Source organism: Canis aureus, chromosome 11 (assembly GCF_053574225.1).
Source record: "Canis aureus isolate CA01 chromosome 11, VMU_Caureus_v.1.0, whole genome shotgun sequence".
In the NCBI taxonomy this organism is placed as follows: Eukaryota; Metazoa; Chordata; class Mammalia; order Carnivora; family Canidae; genus Canis; species Canis aureus.
In genome coordinates, this window is record NC_135621.1 from 59,102,405 (window position 1) to 59,123,915 (window position 21,511).

Consider the following 21,511-nt stretch of genomic DNA (forward strand, 5'->3'; position numbering starts at 1 on the left):
GCCCAAATCCCAGATTTTACCAGATTCCTCTACTCCTAATGGAGACATAACTTACCAATATTAAGCTTTGGAAGTTCTCTCTCTCTTACATCTGGTTTTAATATCAACTACCACTGCTTGTGAATTATGATTCACTAGATTATTACAACCCATCTTTCTAAAATTGCCCCTTGTCTCTGTTCTCAGAACTTCCAATCCATACTCTAAACTGCCATCAGTGCCTTTTTAAAAAAACACAAATGTGGTCATTTTACTCCTCTGCTCAAATTTTTCAGCAACTCCTCTGTATGGCATAGAAAAACCTTTGTGAAATGGCTTCTTTTTTTTTAATTTATTTATTTATTTATTTATTTATTTATTTATTTATTTATTTATTTATTTATTTATTTATTTTAGTGAAATGGCTTCTAAGTTTTTAGCCACTTTTCTATTGCTCCTTTGTCCTTAATTTTGCTCCAGGAAGAATTATGCATCTTTAGGTCATCCTATCCATACCATAACACACCTTCACGTTACTGCATTTGTGCTCCCTTGGCCTGCTACGTCTCCTCTGGCAAACTCCCATGAGCTTTTAAGTCTCAGCTTGAGCAATCATCTTTGGAAAGTATACCTCGTCTCTGCCATATTAAGGTACTCCTTCCCCTATATTTGCTGTATTTCTATGGGCTCCTACACATACTTCCATTATAGCAATTATTTGTATTTCTTGCTTTATGTTACTAGTTCCTTAAGAGCAGGACTTAATGTGTTCTCATGTTAGTATTTCTGGTTACTAGCATAGTGCCTAGAAAATATACATTCAAGAAAATGAATGGAGAAATAATAATGTTAAAACTTACAAAAAAAATTAACAGTGAGTTTTCTCTGTCACCAGTTGGCAATGATAAAATCATGAGTAATATTTCAAAATTATTTGGTACCTACATGTACTGTCTTTGTTCGACATGAAAGAGATCCTTGCTTTCCATATTCTGCTCCAATAGAGTTCTATTCTGCAGCATTAATGTCTGAATTTGATCTAGTAGATGTCGATTTTCTTCTTCTAAATTTCCTTTAAGTTGGCTTAGCAACTGTTTAAACACAAACATTTTTTGAAAAATCAACATTCACATTTAACATAAATCACCTAAAACATCTGAAAAATATAAAGGGCTTCACAAAGACTTAAGTCTTGGGGTGCCTGGGTAGCTCAGCTGGTTAAGCATCTGACTCTTGGTTTCGGCTTAGGTCATGATTCGGGGTCATAAGATTGAGCCCCATGTTGGGTTCCATGCTCAGTGGGGAGTCTGCTGGAGATTCTCTCATGCCCTCTCCCTCTACCCTTCCTCCTGCTCACACACACTCTCTAAAATAAATAAATTAATCTTTAAAAAAAAAAGACTTAGGTGTTATGCTACTTGAACAATTAGGTGGTTGCACTTTGTTAAGAACATGAACAATTATTTAATTAGTTATAGTTAGAGCTACAATTTGCTGTACATACATTTTAAAAATTCTTACAAACACTGGGTTTAACATATAATAAATTATCCAGTTCCAAAAACACTTGTTTTCTTCAAAACTATTTAACTTCTAGTCGGAAAGCTACCTGGCCTTCTATTTAAGGAGCTATGAAACAATGGACAAGTAAAATTAATCATCTTGGCTTCAATGATCTCACTTATAAAATGAATATAATAACTCACATTCCAGACTGTTGTAAGGATTAAATAATATGTTCGTCAGCAAAAATAAATGTCTGCTATCCATTACCAAAGGTTCTATGTTATTATACAGCATTAATTACTGTGTCAACAGATAAAACACATATATAGAAAAGAGAACAAATTTTAAGTAGACACAGCTCAATGAATTAGTGCAAAGTGAACACATGTGTGCACTAATGCGTGCACCTGGGATGGAGCCCTGCATTGGGCTCCCTGCTCAGTGTGGAGCCGGCTTCTCCCTCCCCTGCTCATGTTCTCTCTCTCTCTCTCTTATCCTCTCTCTCAAAGAAATAAATCTTTAAAAAAAAAAAAAGAAAGAAAAGAAACAGCTCATCAACCATATTCCAGAAGCACCTTGTGCTCTCTTCTAATCACCATCCCTCCCCACTTAAATTAACTGCTATTCTGGCCTCTCACACTATGGATTCATTTTCCCACTCCCTCTAAATCATATTATTGTATGACTTAGCCCCTAGCCAAGAGTTAACATCTGACTTGAGTTGGGACTATGAGCCAGATAGGTAGGTAGCTAGGGTCCTTTCTGGTCTCTCCTAGACAGCTTTCTAGATGACCAGTGTCAGGCAAGACCTTATCAAGACTCAGTGTGGCTGGACATCTCATTCTGTGGATCTCCCAGTTAAATTTTTGACTAATTTGCTGTTACTTGCTCCAACCAATATTACAACCTCAAACCATCTGAGAGTTGATCTTTAACAACTCTCCTGGCTATGAGGATTGTGCTCTGCTTAAATCAAGTCAATCCGCTTTGGTGGCAAAGTTGCTGATTTTCACATTATGCCCCTCACTTGAACTACCAGGTATTAGAACTGGGGAAATGGGAGAGGAATAGGAAAAATCAAGAGATAAAAATGCCTCAGACAATCCTACTCCCTACATAACGTGGAATAGCTTTTCTCTAATAAATGGTTCTCGAATTGTTACACATCTTTCCTTCAGTTTCAGAGTACTACAATGGTTGTTTGACAACTTTACCCAATTTTGTTTCTTGAGGAGTTTGATTTGTTTTAGTCCTCCTTCTGTAAGTACATCACTCCAATTACATTTGATTTAGACTTTTATAAATCACAGGCACTATGAATGTTCTATACTTTCTGACCTCCCTGGGTAATTAAATATGATTTTAAACTAACTTTTCTTTCTATTGGTTTATCATTTCAGACAAAAAGCTGTTACGTATTCCTTTTCTGATAATCTATTTTATTTCCCTTTAAAGGTTGGCTTAAAAGCTTATTTCTTAAAAATGCCATGAAATTCAGGTGTTAAGCTATATTCAACTTTAATGATCTTGCACCAACCAATAAAATTTAAGGATTTTCTAAGGCTTTCAATGTCCCTGTATACTTTAAAACCCTTACTGTTTTATCAAGCCAACACAAAGAAAGGCATGGAATTACATGCCTTTTAACAACACAACTGTATACATAAGGCCAATGTCAATGTCATTATTGTTCAAAACACTCAAATGGCTCCCTTGTTTTACTCCGAATAAAGTTATCTTTGTTCAAGGATGCCTATTAAAATTTCAATCTATATTCCTTTATCTACCCTGGAAGGCCTCCTTATCTCCCTTTACTCTGTACTTCATTTTTACTTGCATATAACTTACCTACCTTGTAACATACCTTATGCTGCAGATCAATTTTCAAAATAGTTAGATCAGTAATTGTAAGAATGCTCTTTTAAGAATCTTACCATTCTCCACCAAAAGGCTGAGTCTATTTTCTCTTTCCCTTGAACCTGAATGTAACTCTGACTGCCTCAATGAATAGAATGCAGGAGAAAGGATGCTTCATGACTTCTGAGGTTTGATCATTAAAGTAGAAATGGCTTCTGTCTGGTTCTCACCATGTTGTGAGAAAGCCTAAACCAGCTCTTGAGAAGATACCATGTGGAGAGAAAACTGATGCCTCCAGCTGGCAGTCAGCATCAACCACCAAACATGCACGTAGCCTTTCAATCTTCAGGCTGGGGGCCCAGTTGCAAGTGGAACAGGGACAAATCTGCCCCAATGTCCCTGTTCAAATTCTGATCCACAATCTGTGAACCTAATAAATGGTTGTTTTACACTACCAAGTTCTGGAGCTATACAGCCATGTTAGAAAACACTGAAATAATATATATTTCACTTATTTGTTGTTCTTATTATTTTCTTCCACCAGAATATAAGCTCCACAAAGGGATAGATCTTTACCTTTTTGGTTTACCAGTACATGCCAGGTTGTAAACATTTTTCATTAAACAAGGGCACAATTTTACAGTATCAAAGTATGTGGATGCATAAGTTTAAACTAATAGTAAATAGTATTGAAATTCATAATAAAAGAAGTTTTTCTGAATTACTTATGAATTTCAATTACCCCTGACCAATTCTTTTAGAAATACCCAACCAAATACATACTACTATTTTCATTTTAATAGGATTGTTCATTTTTTAGGCACGTCTTGATTCCTAAAGGAAGAAACTTGTCAAAGCTCACCTCACACTGGTTATTTAGCTTGGTGGATGTGATGTCCAACTGTTGGTATTGTTCCTTTAACTTTGAAAATTCAGCTTCTAATCTTGTTTGTTCCAGTTTGGAATTATTAAGAAGACTTTTCAAGTTTTTATGGTCAGTTTGTAAAACTTCAGTTTCTTTTACAAGCTGATTATATGTATGATTCAACCTATAATTAGAAATCATGATAGAAATAGAATTAGGTCCCCTTAATAGCTTTCATTGTAATTTACACAATGTGAAATGCTATGGATCACATTCAGACATACTTAGAGAATATAAGACTCTTTAACCAGTGACTAAACTCATCAAAACTCAGTTTCTATTCTGTAAAAGTAGATTAAAAAAATTCAGACTACTCTTCCCCTGAAATCATCAAGCATGTTGTACGCTGCATGTGGCTCATAAAGCTCTTTCCTCCATGCACCCCCAACTTTTACAATGCAAAAATTGTTCTTAGTGTAGGAGCTGAACCAAAACAGGGTAGAATTGTTAAATGACTATATCGTACTACTGAACCTAATATAACGCTATATGTTAACGAACTGGAATTAAAATAAAAACTTAAAAAAGTAAAAATAAAAAACAGATAGAAGAGCTCTATAATAAAATCTATTTTTATATCTGAAAGACAAAAACAAAAACAAAAAACCCAACAGTATGCAACCTGAATTTAGCCTGCTGAGATGGTAATTTACTTATTTATTTTAAAGATTTTATTTATTTATTCATGAGAGACACAGAGAAAGGCAGAGACATGGGCAGAGGGAGAAGCAGGCTCCATGCAGGGAGCCTGATGTGGGAATCTGGGACCTCGCCCTGAGCGAAAGGCAGACGCTCAACCGCTGAACTCCCAGGTGTCCTGAACTGGTTCTAATTTAATACGACCTTTATCTTACAGCATTAACAGGATGGTACTTGTTTCAGAACATCTAATAATTTACTTCAACTAAATACCCAAGAATTGAGTCAGCTTACAAGAATTATAAAATAAATAACAAAATAATATGTTTTTAAAGACAAGATTAAAAAAATAAAATGGAGGGCAGCCCCGGTGGCCCGGCGGTTTAGTACCACCTTCAGCCCAGGCCATGATCCTGGAGACCCAGGATCGAGTCCCACGTCGGGCTCCCTGCATGGAGCCTTCTTCTCCCTCTGCCTGTGTCTCTGCCTCTCTCTCTGTCTCTGTGTCTCTCATGAATAAATAAAGTCTAAATAAAAAATAAATAAAATAAAATAAAATAAAATAAAATGGCAAGACCAGAAACATATAGAAAATGTTCCATAAATATGTCGAATCCATGAATGAGTGTAACAGCTGGTCAGACTCACTGAGACACACAGGCAGCTACACAATATATATCAATACCTATGGAGATCAAAGATTTCTCTACTGATGCTTCATGGGGGGAGATATGAAGAGATACAATATATAATCTCCTCAACACCATCTTAAGGCAAATGCTAAAATAAGAGTTTTTTACACTATCCCTTAAAGCTGAGAATATTAACACCAAAATGCAATTCAGTGAACACAATTCTAAAGAGGCCAAGACAAACCAGTCCACGTAAGAAACTTACTTGGTTTGGCATTATCAAAGATTAAAACTTAGGTTATTTAGAGGAATGGGTAAACAAACTATTGTTCTTGAGACAAGTCTTCACAACACTTCTTTTTTTTTTTACTGAGCTCTTTCAGGTTATACTTAAAGCCCTCCCCACCCGTTTTTTTTTTTTGGCCTTACAATATAGACATGACTGCATAAAAGCTGTGATAGAACAGCTTTGAAAGACACAAAATACTCAGAACCACCCTTCCCTTCCAAGCCTGCAGACTCTCCTGGTTCAAGATCATGATGATCAATTTCTTCTTATCATGTAGGCTGAGTTCTTTCTCAGAAGGTTCCACAGTAATGAATACAATTAGCTTCCGAGAAAGCCTACCCAAGCTCACAAATTGTCCCAGTTTGTTGTGAATCCCAAACCATGGAAAAAGGTAAGTTCAAGGTTAGTTGACAGTAAATGCCTTCCTCAATGTTATGTGTGTAATAAAAATGACCCTATCCTTATATTCCATAACTTGTCACAACTTGGGTCTTCTACTGCACATACCGTAAAGATACATCCTTTTTGAATCTGGCTTGGTATTGAGCTTATTCAAAGTTCAAACCCCCAGTACACTATTTCTAGTTATAACAATTACTAAATTAAAAACTACTAAACGTGAACATGAGAATGGCTCTAGAAGCTTAGGGATTTTTTTTTTTTTTTTTGGTAAAGGAAAAGAAATACAATTCAAAAAATGGATTATATTAAATTCATAATAGGACAAACAGACAACAAATGACCCCCTTTTGAATTCTGTGTGCTGCCTTTTCGCATTTCCACTATGGTTCAGCAAATACTCAGGCTGCCTAAAGTTTTCCAAGGTTTCTAAAAACCTTTTGATATGTACCTTTATGAAATGGACTGGTCACAGGTTAGCAAGTTTTGATTTTCCCAGGGTTACAAATTAAAAAATAATTGCCCCATGGCAATATGAGACTAGTTACTAAGACAGTTAAAAATAAGTACAAATCTGTCAGCTAAGAAATTGGAATTTGCTCACTTATAAAAACTTTGAAGGATAAGAACTGAGATACCAGACTAGCAAAGACAGACAGACATAAGAATCAGCTTTCATTACATTCTGTCACAATAAAGCATGTAAATGCTATCAAGGTACAAAAATTTCATTATATAATGTGGCTTAAAAACTTGTTGAATATATCAAGAGAGAAACAGTAAGAGAAGACAAGGGATCGGGTTTTTAAGCCATTTTATAACTAGCTGCATGATTTTGTTGGGTTTTACTTATTGCTCTGGGGTCTTTTTAAAAATATTCTATGTTACAGATGGTACTGCAGAGGGGCAGTGTATGTTTTGGATGTAATGAATAACATAAAACTAAAACATATAAATATTTATTACCTATCATTTTCACCACAAAGTTTCTTATATTCTGCAGCTATGGTCTCATGGTTTTTGTTTTCAAGCAGCATTTTTTCCTGTTCTACTTTCAGTGTTTTTTCCAAATCTTCCAATTGTCCTTTCCGTTTTAGTAATTGATTGTAACTGGAAAAAATATTAAGTATTTATTTTATAATATTTCCTTAAAAAAAACAAAACACTTTAGAAATGAAAACAAGGGTAACTTATTAGTGTCACATAAACATGATACATGAATTTCCTTTTTTAAATAAATTTCCTATATAAATTATCTTAGATTTGTTTAACATAAAATTTTTTTATATGATCTAAAGAAAACTATTTTTAAATTAACAACAGAAGAGAAGATAGTAAATTACCGATCTTCGAGGTCTTTATGTTCCACCTCAAGATTTTTGTGGGCAGACTTTAGAGTTCCATGTTTAGCGATAAGAGACTCATACTCTGAAGCCTGGCGTTCATGAAGAAGTTCCAGCTTTTCATGGTCTTTGATCAGAGAATCATAGAGAGATTTCAGGTCTTCTCGCTCTTTGATTACAGCTTCATTTTCATTTTCTAAGGAAGATTGCTGGATTAGGAGTTGTGCATTCTGGTTCATAAGTGAAGTACTTTGGGAATTAAGGGTAGAATTTTCAACCTGTAAGAAAGTATACTGTTATTAGATATAAGGTAAATAGTCATCTTGTTTTTCTAGAAGATGTAAATATGTGGTATGTGTTTATTACAGATAAAATAATTCTCCAATGTTAAAAATTATTCAAAAATATTATTCTAATAGCAACATAAAAAATATAAAAGATAACATTAACTTTAGGAAGCTCTACATAAGTTACAGTAGATATAGTCTTATTGTACAGGGAAAATCTGGATTTTAGTATCCCAGGGAACAAGGCTACAATATTATTTAATTTAATATTAATATTTAATATTATTGTTTATATTATTTATTATTATGAGATACATATCATATACATGTTTTGGGTTGAATTATTTTAGATGCTGGTGATTAGAAACAATTTATATTTCACTCCTAAAAATGCTAATTTATCACTTTCTAAAAGTTGACAGAACTGAAAAATGACTTGTGAAAATTTAACTGGAAATTTTCTCAAGAGTCTACATTGTATGTTTTACCATTTGGAAAAGTTACAGAAAGAACTTTCAGATTCAGAGATGGAGTTTTTTTTCTTTGGCTCAAAAGGTTTCAGAGAGTTGTAGTTTTCCTGACCTGATCATTCTATATGAAAAGACATTGCAGCATTAAGCACAAGATGGATTCTCTGAACTAAGGAAATGTCTAAAGACAAAATTTTCATGCTATGTTGTTTTCTAATAACTGATCATGAAATAAGCAGTGGTATGTTGCAACCATGCTCTAAAGCAATGGTTTCTGCTTAGTTATAATCAACTGGTTGAAACAGGTGAAAGGTCATAAAGTAAATATAAATAAAGATAAAATTATATTTTAAATAAATAAGTACTTAATTTTATTTATTGTTTTCCTGTACCGGGCCTTACTGGCGGGTACTGCTGCAGCTCCCCTGGCTCCTTAAAACATAACAATATTTTAAAAATATTCTAAATAAAGATAAAGTTATCTTTATTTTATTTATATTCATTGAGTGAATTTATTAGTTAATATTTAGAGCTCTAATAGTAAAAAAATGCTGGTGTCTGAAAACCTGGCATAGCACTAAGTAGACATATTGTAAATTATCTTCCATTAAATTCACTTACTAAGAAACAATGTTACCATGTCTAGTTATCCTTACTTTAAGAGCATAATTCAAAAATTTGGTTGCATATCCCAAAATATTACATTACAACCTGAAGCTTTGCATTCTGTGTTTGAAGAGTAGTATTCTGCTCCTGTAATGACACTGTCTGCCTCTGAAGTGCAAGAATCTGAGCCTGCAAATTATTGTTCTGTGTCTCCAATTGCTTCAGTTGAGTTTTCAGCGCTTGCTTCTCTGCTTGTAGGGTAGCATTCTTAATAAAGAAAAAACACATTTTAAAAAGCAACAAACATATTTCTGTTTAACAGATACTAGAATTCCAGTAACAATTATTATCATTAAAATTTTTAAAAATCTCAACAACCTTAAAATCCCCTCTATCCCAAATTGTAAAGAGAGATTTAATCTAAGAGAAAGGGCTAATACTAAAACTTTACTATTATGTCTCTATACGGTTTGCTTTATAATGTCCAAAAAGTAAAATATTCCATTCTCAATATATTAACATAAGAAACTAGAATGGGTTTTTAAAAAAGATTTTATTTATTTGAGAGAGTGACCAAGAGAGAAAGAGAGCACAAGCAGGGGAAGAGGGTAGACTCCCTGCTGAGCAGGGAGCCTGATGTGAGGCTCCATCCCAGGACAGTGGGATCATGACCCAAGTTGAAGATGCTTAACTGAGTCACCCAGGTGCCCCTAGAATGGGGTTGTTAGTTATATGGTTTTTGTGCTGTTCAAAAATACACAAGACTGTGTCTAGCTAACGAAGTGCACATTTTCTAATTGCCCAAAGGCAAATATATATAGGTGAGTACTGGTCCCAGGGGTAGGGACAAAATGATTTTATAAACAAAAATTTGGAAGAGAAGCAGGAACAATTTTAACCATGTGTTTAAAATATTAAGTCCACAACTGACCGAACAGATGTTACATATTTTCTTTAGCGACTTTTTCCCCCCATGGTATAAAACACTCACTAAAACTCTATTTTATCTATAGGACTTCTGGAGCAAATCCAAACAAAACATACAATTTACAATTCTTCCAGTACATTTGACCATATTTCAATTTTATGGTTAAACAGTGAATTACTATGCAAATCATAGATCATTAATTTAATGTGACAGATATTAAAATGTTTGTCATAGATGTTGTATTTTCATTATATTCTATTTCATTATATTCTAAATAACATTTCATAAAAAATTAATGTCAAGAAGTATAAACAAAGAGCCCTCTAAAAAACAGAAATAAAACTTTATATACAAAAAGATCAGAATTTGTTGCATGTAATTGCAATATGCATAAAAAGCTACAACTGAATCACAACATATCACTTTTATCACATCTACAGAGGGGACAAAGAAAACTCATTTTCTAGGCTTTCAAGTTACATATACTACATGTCACTGCCTAAAAGGCAAGTAATGATTTAACCCATACATTTTACTACAAAATCAAAGGCGAGGAAGAAAAATTCTTTAAGATGGGTTTTGATATTTTACTTCTTTTGTGTTTAAATAAACAGGATGGAAAAATTATACTGGAAAAATAATATGGAGCACTGATATATTTATATACCATCTTGATACACCAAAAAGTGAACCATTTTTCACTTACATACTTAAGTGCTACTATAGGTAAGCTTTTAAGAAACCAAAAAGTACAAGCTCTAATGACAAGTCTAGGTATCCCTATACAAATAAGAAAAATTCCTATAGTCTATAAATAGTAAGAGACACAGCAGAAAAGATATCTCAGAGCAGGAAAAGATTTACAATGGAAAAGGTAGGAGGTCAGTAAATATACCAGCAGATGCACTAAAACTGTCAGTCTAATATAAGGCTAGCCATCTTTAAAAACCATTATCTAAAATAAAATGCCTAAGAAATGACAACCAAGTAATTTCTTCCAATAGAAATTTATAAAGGAAGTCAATGGCAAGAGATTTACCTTATAGAACTTTTAGATACCAAATTTTCTGAAATACAACATTAATCTGAGTGATTGAGGTGTGTGTCTATGTGCGTATATATATAAAAATCACTGAATAATTAAAAATAGGTATTCAACAATGGCTAATAGATAAAAAGATGTAAAATAGTTCGCTAATAATTTAAAAACATGCAAATTAAAATATTTTCTTATTGCTTTAACAAAAATTAAAAGGCTGGTGACACCAAATGTTTATCTAAAAAAACAGGTAATCTATTACTAGAATTGAAAACTGATGTGATTTTCAAAGGCTAACATAATGCCAGTTAAAATTACACACATACACACATCTATATACGTATATACTCTTTGGCCTATCAAATCCACTGTCAGGAACTTACTACTCTATGAACATATTACACATGGATTTACATTGCAGCAAAATCTGAAAATAACCTAAATGCCCATCAATTGGGATTTATTTAAATAAAGTATGGTAACATCTACACTATGGAATAATATGTGGTCACTAAACGAAATGGGATGATCCATAACCACCTAAAATAGAGAGTTCTCTAAGATAACATAATTGAAACAAGCAAATAAGAATATTATACAGCATGATTCCACAGATGTAAATTTATAAAGAAATATACTCATAGACATACAGATGATTAACAGACACATGAAAAAATGCTCAACATTACTCATTATTTCCCTGATGATGGTATCTCACACCTGTCAGAATGGCTAAGATTAACAACACAGGAAACAACAGATGTTGGTGAGGATGTGGAGAAAGGGGAACCATCTTACACTGCTGGTGGGGATGCAAACTGCTGCAGCCACTCTGGAAAACAGTATAGAGGTTCCTCAAAAAGTTAAAGATAGAAGTACCCTACAATCCACCAACTGCAATACTAGGTATTTACCTCAAGGATACAAAAATACAGATTCGAAGGGATACATGCATCCCAATATTTACAGTAGCATTAACCACAATAGCCAAATTATGGAATGAGCCCAAAAGTCCAACAAATGATGAAAAAAGTTGTGGTATGTAAGTATACAATGGAGTATTATTCAGCCATAAAAAACGAATGAAATCTTGACATTTGCAACAACATGAATGGAGCAAGACAGTATCATGCTAAGCGAAATAAGTCAGAGAAAGACAAATACCATATGATTTTACTCATATGTGGAATTTAAGAAACATAATAGATGAATACAGGGGGTAAAAAAAGAAGCAAACCAGAAAGCCCACTGTTATAGAGAGCAATTGAGGGTTACTGGAGGGGTGGTGGGTGAAGGGATGGGTCAAATGGGTGATAGGTATTGAGGGCACTTGTGATGAGCACTGGGTGTGTTGCATGTAAGTGATGAATCACTAAATCCTACAACTCAAACTAATATTACACTATATGTTAACTAACTGAGATTTAAATCTTGGAAGAAAAGAGAAAAGAAATATACTAATTTGTTTTTTTAATATAAGTAGGCCCCAAGCCCAGCACAGAGCCAACATGGTATCTGAATTCATGACCCTGAGATCAAGACCTGAGCTGAGTTCAAGAGTAAGATGCTTAACTAAGTCACCCAGGCACCCCTAAAGAAATATGCTTTCCAGAAAAATCACATTTTTCTGGGAAGACTGTTTATAGTGATTACTTCTGGATGAGAAAGTAGGAATATAGTGCAGGAGATTAATTTTTGGCATTATGGCTTACAGTTCTCAATTCATGTTACATTAAAACATAATAACCACCACCACAACTATTTTACTTGTTAGCATATAAATTCCTTAAGCTAATTCATCTTTAAAGGGTGATTTCCTTAAGCTAATTCATCTTTAAAGGATCTTTAAAAGATAAATGTTTGATGAGTTAGTTTGATTACTGTTTGTTGGCAAATATTTCTCAGCAAATATTCAGCAAATTCATTTACTGTGTCTTCTATCTACCAGGCTTAATTCTACATACTGAAGGCACAGTGGTAAGAAAAAAAAAAAAAAAAAAAAAAAAAAAAAGACAAGCTTCTACTGTCAAATAGCTTTTTTCTAGTAGAAAACCAGCAAATAAAATAATGTAATTTCATTAGTGAGAACTGCTATGAAGAACTGCTTTTGCTTCTCAAAAGAAGGCAGGGGTGTGACAGTGAACGGTTTAGATTGAGAAAAACTCCTTTACTGGGGGAAGGGTCAGGAAAGACCTCTTGCAGGAGATAATGTGAAATGAGGCCTGAATGCTGAGGGAAGCCAGCCATGTGTTCCCAGGTACAGGATGCAAACATAAATGCCTGGAAATAGGAACAAACAAAAAAGGCCAATATGACTATAGTTAATTTAGTTATTATATGCCAGGCATTATTTGGGTTTTCCAGGTATAACAGACAGTAATAATATCTTGAGATTCATAAACAGAAGGGATAGAAGAGTGGTATGGCATAGGCCAACAATATACGGCAAAGTCAAGAATGATCTTATAGAACACTGAAAAATTTGGATTTTATTCTAATTGGAAGGGGAAGTCATTGAAGATTTTAAGTAGAAAAGTGACATGACTAAGATTATGTTTTAAAAATTGACTGACTACTGTAATAAGAATGGGTTAGATTGGGCCAGGAGTAGAAGCTTCCTAGCCAGCCAGGACGCTAGTCTAATAATCCAAAGGAGAGATAATGGTACCCCAGACCAGAGTAGTAGCAGTAACGATGGGACAGAAGTAGGTGGGCTTGGGTTACATTTTCATAACAGAGTTGACTTATATGAGGGTAATTGAGAAAAGTATATTAAATTATTAGTTTTTCACTCTTATTATTTTTTTCACTCTTATTATAAATCAGTCAAGAAAGTATAAAATAAGATTAGATAAACTTTTTAAGTTATATATATAATGATACTTTACTTAAAAAAAACACCCTTATTCCTACTAAAAATTTAAAAATACTTACATTTCTTTCTACTTCAATTAATCTGTCTTTAACTTTCAGAAGCTCTCTAGTTGTTTCTTGACTTTCTCGCTCCCATTTATTATCTTCACCCGAAGTTGGAGGAGAGCTCTGTACCATCCTTTCTTCATCTTGTCTCTGTTTGAGAGCTTCATAATTCTTCTTCACCTAAAATTTTATTTAAAATATTTTAAGTGGGAGAAAAATATTCACCAAGGTTATCACCTCTCACAATTCAACTCTGCAATGGTCTGGTGAATGTGAGAGGCACTTTATTTAGAAATGTGATAAATAATAAATATCATTACTATCATGATCACAATTTATGCTTTGTAAACTGCAAATCCTTTGCTCCTAGAAAATATTAAATATACTCTGCTTATGTGCCATATTACTCTAGTAATATATTCTGTAATTTCAGATCCTGTTGTTTATGATGAAATATAATTTAAGAATCAATTAAGTGGACATAGACATGTTGCTAAATATTAACAATTATTTTTTGACCTATCAATAGCTGGATTTAGAGAATTCAGAGATCTCCATGTAAAGGACAAATGAAGACTTGACATATGGAATGATTCCTTCTAAAAAGATACATGAAGTTGAAGTATCTATGTATGTCTGCCCTTTTATTTTTTTATTTTATTTTATTTTATTTTTTAAATGATAGTCACAGAGAGAGAGAGAGAGGCAGAGACACAGGCAGAGGGAGAGGGAGAAGCAGGCTCCATGCACCGGGAGCCCGACGTGGGATTCGATCCCAGGTCTCCAGGATCACGCCCTGGGCCAAAGGCAGGCGCTAAACCGCTGCGCCACCCAGGGATCCCCTATGTCTGCCCTTTTAAGAAGGACATGTTGCCCAGAATGAGCTATAGTAACAGATAAATTGATGACTTCTTTAGTCAGATCCTAATCCACATATAATTACTGTAACTTATTTTATAAAAAGTGAGCAATCCAAGGATTTACCTTATACAAGGCTTTCTGGTGTGATTACAACCAAATCCTACTTTATGAGAGTCAACTCAAAACTAACAACTTGGTCATCTTACATTATCAAAATTACTGATTAACTTAATACACTCTTCAAATTAAGCTATTATTATACTTGAATCATTAGTTTACCTAGGATATATTTATCATAAATCTCCAAATTAAAACTCAAACTTTATATTAAGGCAAAACGTCTAAGATAATTCAACATCTAAAGCAAATGTTAAGAAAGCTTATGACTCAACAATAAATTCTGCTAGTACCAAATTAGAAAATGACATGACACTAAAGAAAAAAAGAAGCCCAAAACCGATTTAAAGCCTGGCTGAGTGATCTAATAGGTGTTCTGGGATCCTAATTTTCCAGTTTTTTTGTTTTGTTTTTTTTGTTTTACTTTTAATATCCTAATAAGAGATGATGAATGACATAATTTCTAGTCTCCTACTTTACATTAATTTCTCATGGGATCTTTTCTCTAGGCTTATAAAACCTATAGACATATGCCATTATTAAGAAGGGGAGCTCAGACTAAAACTCAAAGCTTATTTTTAGCTCTTTGTTCTTACAACTAAGTTTCAAAAATGGTTCCATTACTTATGTATCCTTAATCAGAATCTCTAATTTATGTTCACATAAAAAATGACATATTTTCCATGGAGGTTTCTTAGAGACAGCATATATGTGGGTCTTGCCTTTTAATCTAATTCAGTAATCTCAGCCTTTCAACTGAGATGTTTAGACCTTTTATATATTATTTAATGATTTTATTTATTTATTAATGAGAGACGGGGTGGGGGGAGGGAGGGAGGGAGAGAGAGAGAGAGAGAGGCAAAGACACAGGTAGAGGGAGAAGTCAGGTTCCATGCAGGGAGCCCAATGCAGGACTCGATCCCGGGACCCCAGGATCATGCCCTGGGCCGAAGGCAGGAGCTAAACCGCTGAGCCACCCATGGATCCCTTAGACTTTTTATATTCAGTGTGATTATTGATCTCGTTTGTTTTAAAACCGTCACTTTGCTATATATCCAATCTGTACTTTGTTCCTTGTTGCTTTCCTTTTTTTTTTTTTCATATTTTTTATAATTCTACTTTATCTCCTTTGCTGGCATATTAGTTATACCTTTTTGTCACATTATTAAAGCAATTACTTCAGGCCTTCGATTCATAATTAACTTTCATAGTCTTCAAGTGATATACCTCTTCACATACAGTATTAAAAGTTAGCACAGTCTAATTTTAGCCTTATGGCAGCCTAATGTCCTGTTTATGGCAGGTAGCTAGTCCAATAGCCACACCAAAATGGCTGGAAGTGGGAAACTGATGAAATTTTAAATCTCTGCCCCCCTAGACTTGAAATGCATATATACCAACCATACGCAAAATGGCTGAAAAGCTTCATGAAGGTGACTTTCTTTGCAACCTAGAAACTGCAGATTAATTAAGTCTAGCACCAAATTTTACTTTATTTTTTTGATAATCCTTTATGTTAACTAAGCAAAATTCTGGAATTCCTTCTGTAATAATATGTTTCATCGTACAAATACCAAAAATGTGATGTGGGCAAATGGGGAACAAAACATTTTTCTTTTTTCTGCACAAGAAATGCATCTTTGGTAACTGCGTCCTTAGAAACCTGAAAAAAATGGAATGTTCTGTGTTACCAGGCAAGATTGAGAAAAATGACCTGACTGGTAAATTATATTTGGACTGCAAGAACTATGAATACTTAGTAGAAAGCCATATATTTAAACTTCTGTAAGTGTAGCAACTCTTAAAACTGGTATATCCATTGAGGAGATCTTATATTTATGCCTTCAGAGTTTTTGCAAGAGATAATGACTACTATGAAGTATTAAGGCTCAAAGACAAGGCAGCTCCTGCACACTCAATGTGAATTTCATTTTCTTGTGCTTGAACTGTCATCTGGTGGGAATATGACTTTCAGACAACTATAAGATCCCCATGACAGTGCCCTGCTATTACTTGTATTTCCAACAGTGTTCTGAATCAAATAGTTCTAAATGTGGCCCACAGTAATTTGTCAATCTGAATGTTCCGTTGATTGTAAAACCACCCCTGGTGGTACTACAGAGATGATAAAATGGAAAAAACACCAGAATATGTTTCTACCTATCTACCATATACTAACCTTAGGGAACAGGCAAGCACCTTTGATTTCAATTTATTTATGTAAGGGAAAACAGACAGTTGCTCCTGCCTTATTTCATAGAATAATTCCAAATATCACAAGAAAGAGAATCTAGGAGAAAATCTCAAATTTATGAGATCAAGTTCTTTCATATACCACACTTACTATTTACCTCTACTTGGCATCCTCATACACACATCTTTGTCTATTAAACTTTTAGCTGGATTTTCAACAGGAAAAGTGAAGTATCAGAGTGAAGTGTCAATATCACATTGGGAGCTTTTCTAAATAGAATAAGATTGCCTCTTCCCCATCCCACTCCCACAATACTGGTATGTCTCTAACTGCATGGGGGACATATGCAAATGAAATAGAATTGAATAAATTACAGTGTATAAACACGTCATAAATTAATGACCAAGATCTATTACTCTCAGATTTAAGAAAATGGATGAAATAGAATATTAATTATGTTGCTTTTTGTTTTCTTACTTTACACTTTTCTGTCCAAATATTTGACAATTAAAAATCTTCCCCCTTTTTTTTTCTTTTAAAGATTTTATTTATTTATTCATGAGAGACACAGAGAGAGACAGGCAGAGATACAGGCAGAGGGAGAAGCAGGCTCCACACAAGGAGCCCCATGTGGTACTCAATCCCAGGTCTCCAGGATCATCACATCCTGGGCTGAAGGTGGCGCTAAACCTCTGAGCCACCCAGGCTGCCCTTAAAATTCTTTCTAAGGAAGTCACTTACTGTTTTAAGTTCTTGACGCAACTGCTGGTTATAATTTGTGGATTCTTCTAATCGAGCTTCTAAAGCAGCAATTTTTTCTTCTTTTATTTCAAGGGACTTCTTTAGAGTGGATTCTAATTTTGATTCCAAAAGTTTGTACCTACTATCCAAGTACAAAAATAACACAGTTCATCACTGGAGGTCTGAAAATTATTTTAAAGATCATTATGACCACAGACACCGATGCCATAAGGAGATCTTATGAAAGAGTCTTTTTTTTTTAAAGAGGCAAATTAAATGATCCTATCACCCCTCTCCCCTCTCTTTAAACTATTCCTGGTCATAAAAAACAAAAATCACTGGTGAACAGAGCTCTACATTATAGCCTAGGCTGTCAAAAGCAAAAAAATTAAACCAGGCATCTGGAAGATATAAGTCCTCAAATATTCTTTTTAATTTTATAAGGATAGAATCTATAAGAAAAGGAAGTAGATAGGCTATATTATTGAGTATTTATGATATTAATGTGTTAAAATATTTATGCAAGGACATAAGTATAGTTAAGCTTAAAACTCAGTGAAGATTTTATCTTCAAGGCACAGAGTAGTTGAAGAATATTTTAGAAAGGAAATGATATACTAAAGACACAGGATACTGGTAACAGAGTAGAAAGGGGCAGATGTGAATGCCAATATTTTAGTTATCTTTTTGAATGATGGGTTCATAAATAATATTATTTGTAATTAAACATTTTTTACAAAAAGGAGAGTGCATGAATACAGTTTGAGAGTCAATCACAAACTAGGGATTATGATTAATTCTTATACATGAGAACCTTAATGACTAAACCAAATAAAAGCTTAAAGTACATTTCTGAGAAATGTTATCACATTCTGCCTTTTACTGTAATTAATTTGTATATACATATATTTTCTGCTCAACCAGTTTTTAAGTTCATTGAGAATAGAGAACAAATCTCACTCATTTTGGTATTGTGGCTTGAGTAAATAGATATTTTTAAAGCATTTAAGTGAATCTAACTTTGGTTATGTTGAATGTGTGACGCCTGAGTTGGTTCTAGACTAGACAGAAATGTCTACTAAGTAGAGAATAATGTGGCTATCAGGTAAGATAATGGATGGCAATGCACAGCATTCAGAATAAATGATTAAGAGGCCTAAGAATATAATCCTAAGGAAACTATATTAAAAGAGAAGACACAGGAAAAGAGCTGTTAAAAGAGAAAGACAAGAGTGACTGCTTAGCATTCTGTCTCTAACTCTACCACCAAATTTACTTCATTGCATTTTATCTACTCATTTATGCAAAACCACAATTTAGACTATTCCTTGAGGGCAAGAATATCTTAATTGTATCTTAAAAGGGTCAGAGAAAATGACATCAATGAGAAAGATGAAAAGGTCAAACTAATGATTAGGGACACCGTCTGAAATTGGAGGTAAAGACAGATGGAGATATACTTAAATTCCAAGATGGAGGAAATGGAATTTACTTCTGTGAGCTTTTCTTTGTGACACTAAGGCTAACTTAATGGTTGAGAAAAAAGCTGCTTTAGTGGCCTAAGACAGTTCTTTTCCTGATCTACCAAATTTGATCATGATCTCAATTCCATTTCTTAAAAAATTTTTAGTTCATATATACCCTAAGTTCCATTTCAAATGCTTTCATTATGCACATAAATGTGTAGATTAATGAATGCATCACATCTTGCCTAGATTATTTCAATAGCTTCCTAACTGGTCTCTGTGCCTCCAATCTGCCCTTTTTCTTTTCTTTTTTTTAAGATTTATTTATTTGAAGGGGGGAAGGAGGGGTAGAGGAAGAGAGAATCTCAAGCAGTCAAGCAGACTCCCCACTGAGATGGAACCAGACCCAGGGCTCAGATCATGACTTGAGCCAAAATCAAGAATCAGATGGTTACCTGGCTGAGCTACCCGGGCACCCTGCCCTTTTTCTGATCCAGCTTTCATGTTATTCTAGGAATTACTCAGCACATCTTTGTGCTTTATTTCCACAGAATGTCCTTCACTATTTCCACCTTGCAAATTTCAGTCATTCTTTAAGGTTCAACTGAATGAAGCATTATCATTCCTTTGATGCTTGATGATCAGCAGATGATAAGAGCTCAATTAACAATGACAAGTTGTTTAAATTAAGGTTTGGGAAGAGGAATCATACAATATGAAGGACCCATCTACAGCTGTGTTCTAAAAGGGTCAGTTAGGGTAGCTAATGGTATACTAGTCTTCCCTCCTTCTACTAAATGTCTTACATAGGACAGGTAATAAATCTGTGTGAATAAAGAAATGATGTATATTTAGTGACTATATTAAGATGTAGTCAACTAAATTGGCCCTTAACTATCTATTTAACTAAAAAAAAGTTTCTCATGAAATAGCTGTATGATTAACCCAATTATGGGTGCGTGAATTCATTTCCAGAATGAATGCCTCAAATTACTTCTATTTATTATTAGAGAACTAATCTTTGAGGATCAATCTATTCTTAACTTTGAATATTTTTAAAATAACATAAACACAGCCCATATAATCAGCATTAATTTTCCTATATATATTTAATATAGAACATAAATAATAGAACATTAATAGTAGGAAGATAATAAGATATAAATTATATTACAAAAATTCTAATGAATTAATGTCTAGTTTACACAAAACAATATTTTTAACAATACATACTTCCAGTCTAGCTGGAATCACATGGCTGACTGGATGCTAAACAGTCGACTACTTGAAAATCTGTCTGATAGACTGTAAATTACCATGAGAAAATAAAAATTTTTAAGTTTGTATTGATCATTCTCAACATTAAAGGGTATAAAATTTTTTCTTCTGTTTGTCAAGCCTTATTTTCCAATTATTTTTATACCTTAACTATCTCAGTATATTTTCCTTTATATATTTCCTCAGTGTATTTCTCCACCTCTCTTTAAGTCCACTTTTAGCACACAAAATAAATGAAAGAACTGAGGCATTTAATCACATGATTCAAATAAAAACTATATTTTGAGAGAGAGAGGGGTTTGTTTGTTGATAGTGTCTCATTCTATTTTCATAGGTAATTATAGCCTCTGGTCTTCTGCTACCTGGGTGGCATCCTGTTTTCCCATTATGTAACTATTTATGGTAATATTTTAGCATTTTTCTCTTATATCAATGTAGGTTTTATTAATCAGAATTTTTACTTTTTTTTCTTATAGAACTTCTATAAGAAGAAAGGAACCAGAAACAGGGTGAAATACATATTCTGTAGCTAGTACAGGAAACAATGTTTGAGCAAAAAAATAACAATAATTTCAACTGTTGCCAAAGAAACTTAATACTCACCTGTCATCAGTACTTTGCTCATCATGTAAGAGTCGCTCTTTATTTAACCCTATCTTCTCCAGCTCATGAGTTAATTTTTCAAGATCATTATTCATTTGTTGAGTTTTCAGTTTCTCACTCACCAAATCCTTATTTTAAAAGGAATGCAAAACTCATGTAAATGTCATGATCATGAACATCTAAGAAAATCAGCCAATACTAGAACTACCACTATCCAGGAATACAAATAATTCAAACCAGGAAGAACAGAAATGTTGAATTTTTCCTTCATCAACAAGAAGTAGTTAAGCAACAAAACAACCCTAGTTCAAACAAAATGGTTTTCCTTTTTTTTTTTTTGTCTAGTATTTATTGTAACTTTCTGTGTTAAAAACTAAAAGGAAAAACTCTTGTGAACACTTTATGTTTGAAAACTGAGAAAAACAATACATAT

At 33.7% G+C, this 21,511-nt stretch overlaps 1 protein-coding gene and 1 long non-coding RNA gene across 15 annotated transcripts in view; one reads left to right on the forward strand and one right to left on the reverse strand.

Moving 5' to 3' along the window:
• Positions 1–21,511, reverse strand: part of CCDC88A (coiled-coil and HOOK domain protein 88A) — a 139,706-nt gene that overhangs the window by 24,812 nt on the left and 93,383 nt on the right. For 10 of the 13 annotated variants that reach the window (XM_077915436.1, XM_077915435.1, XM_077915439.1 and 7 more), the window contains exons 16-23: positions 21,079–21,206; positions 17,732–17,873; positions 13,834–13,998; positions 9,038–9,199; positions 7,570–7,847; positions 7,193–7,336; positions 4,205–4,391; positions 925–1,070 (exon numbers count right to left, since the gene is read on the reverse strand). In XM_077915436.1, coding sequence (XP_077771562.1) covers positions 925–1,070; positions 4,205–4,391; positions 7,193–7,336; positions 7,570–7,847; positions 9,038–9,199; positions 13,834–13,998; positions 17,732–17,873; positions 21,079–21,206 — 1,352 coding nt within the window. The remainder of the gene's footprint in view (positions 1–924; positions 1,071–4,204; positions 4,392–7,192; positions 7,337–7,569; positions 7,848–9,037; positions 9,200–13,833; positions 13,999–17,731; positions 17,874–21,078; positions 21,207–21,511) is intronic. The other 3 variants (XM_077915438.1, XM_077915429.1, XM_077915432.1) reach the window with 1 other exon arrangement.
• Positions 465–21,204, forward strand: LOC144324166 (uncharacterized). Of its 2 annotated transcripts, XR_013389577.1 has the most exons (3): positions 465–630; positions 14,348–14,448; positions 20,952–21,204. It is a non-coding gene; the product is annotated as an uncharacterized LOC144324166 (long non-coding RNA). The 2 variants fall into 2 exon arrangements; XR_013389576.1 differs by lacking the exon at positions 14,348–14,448.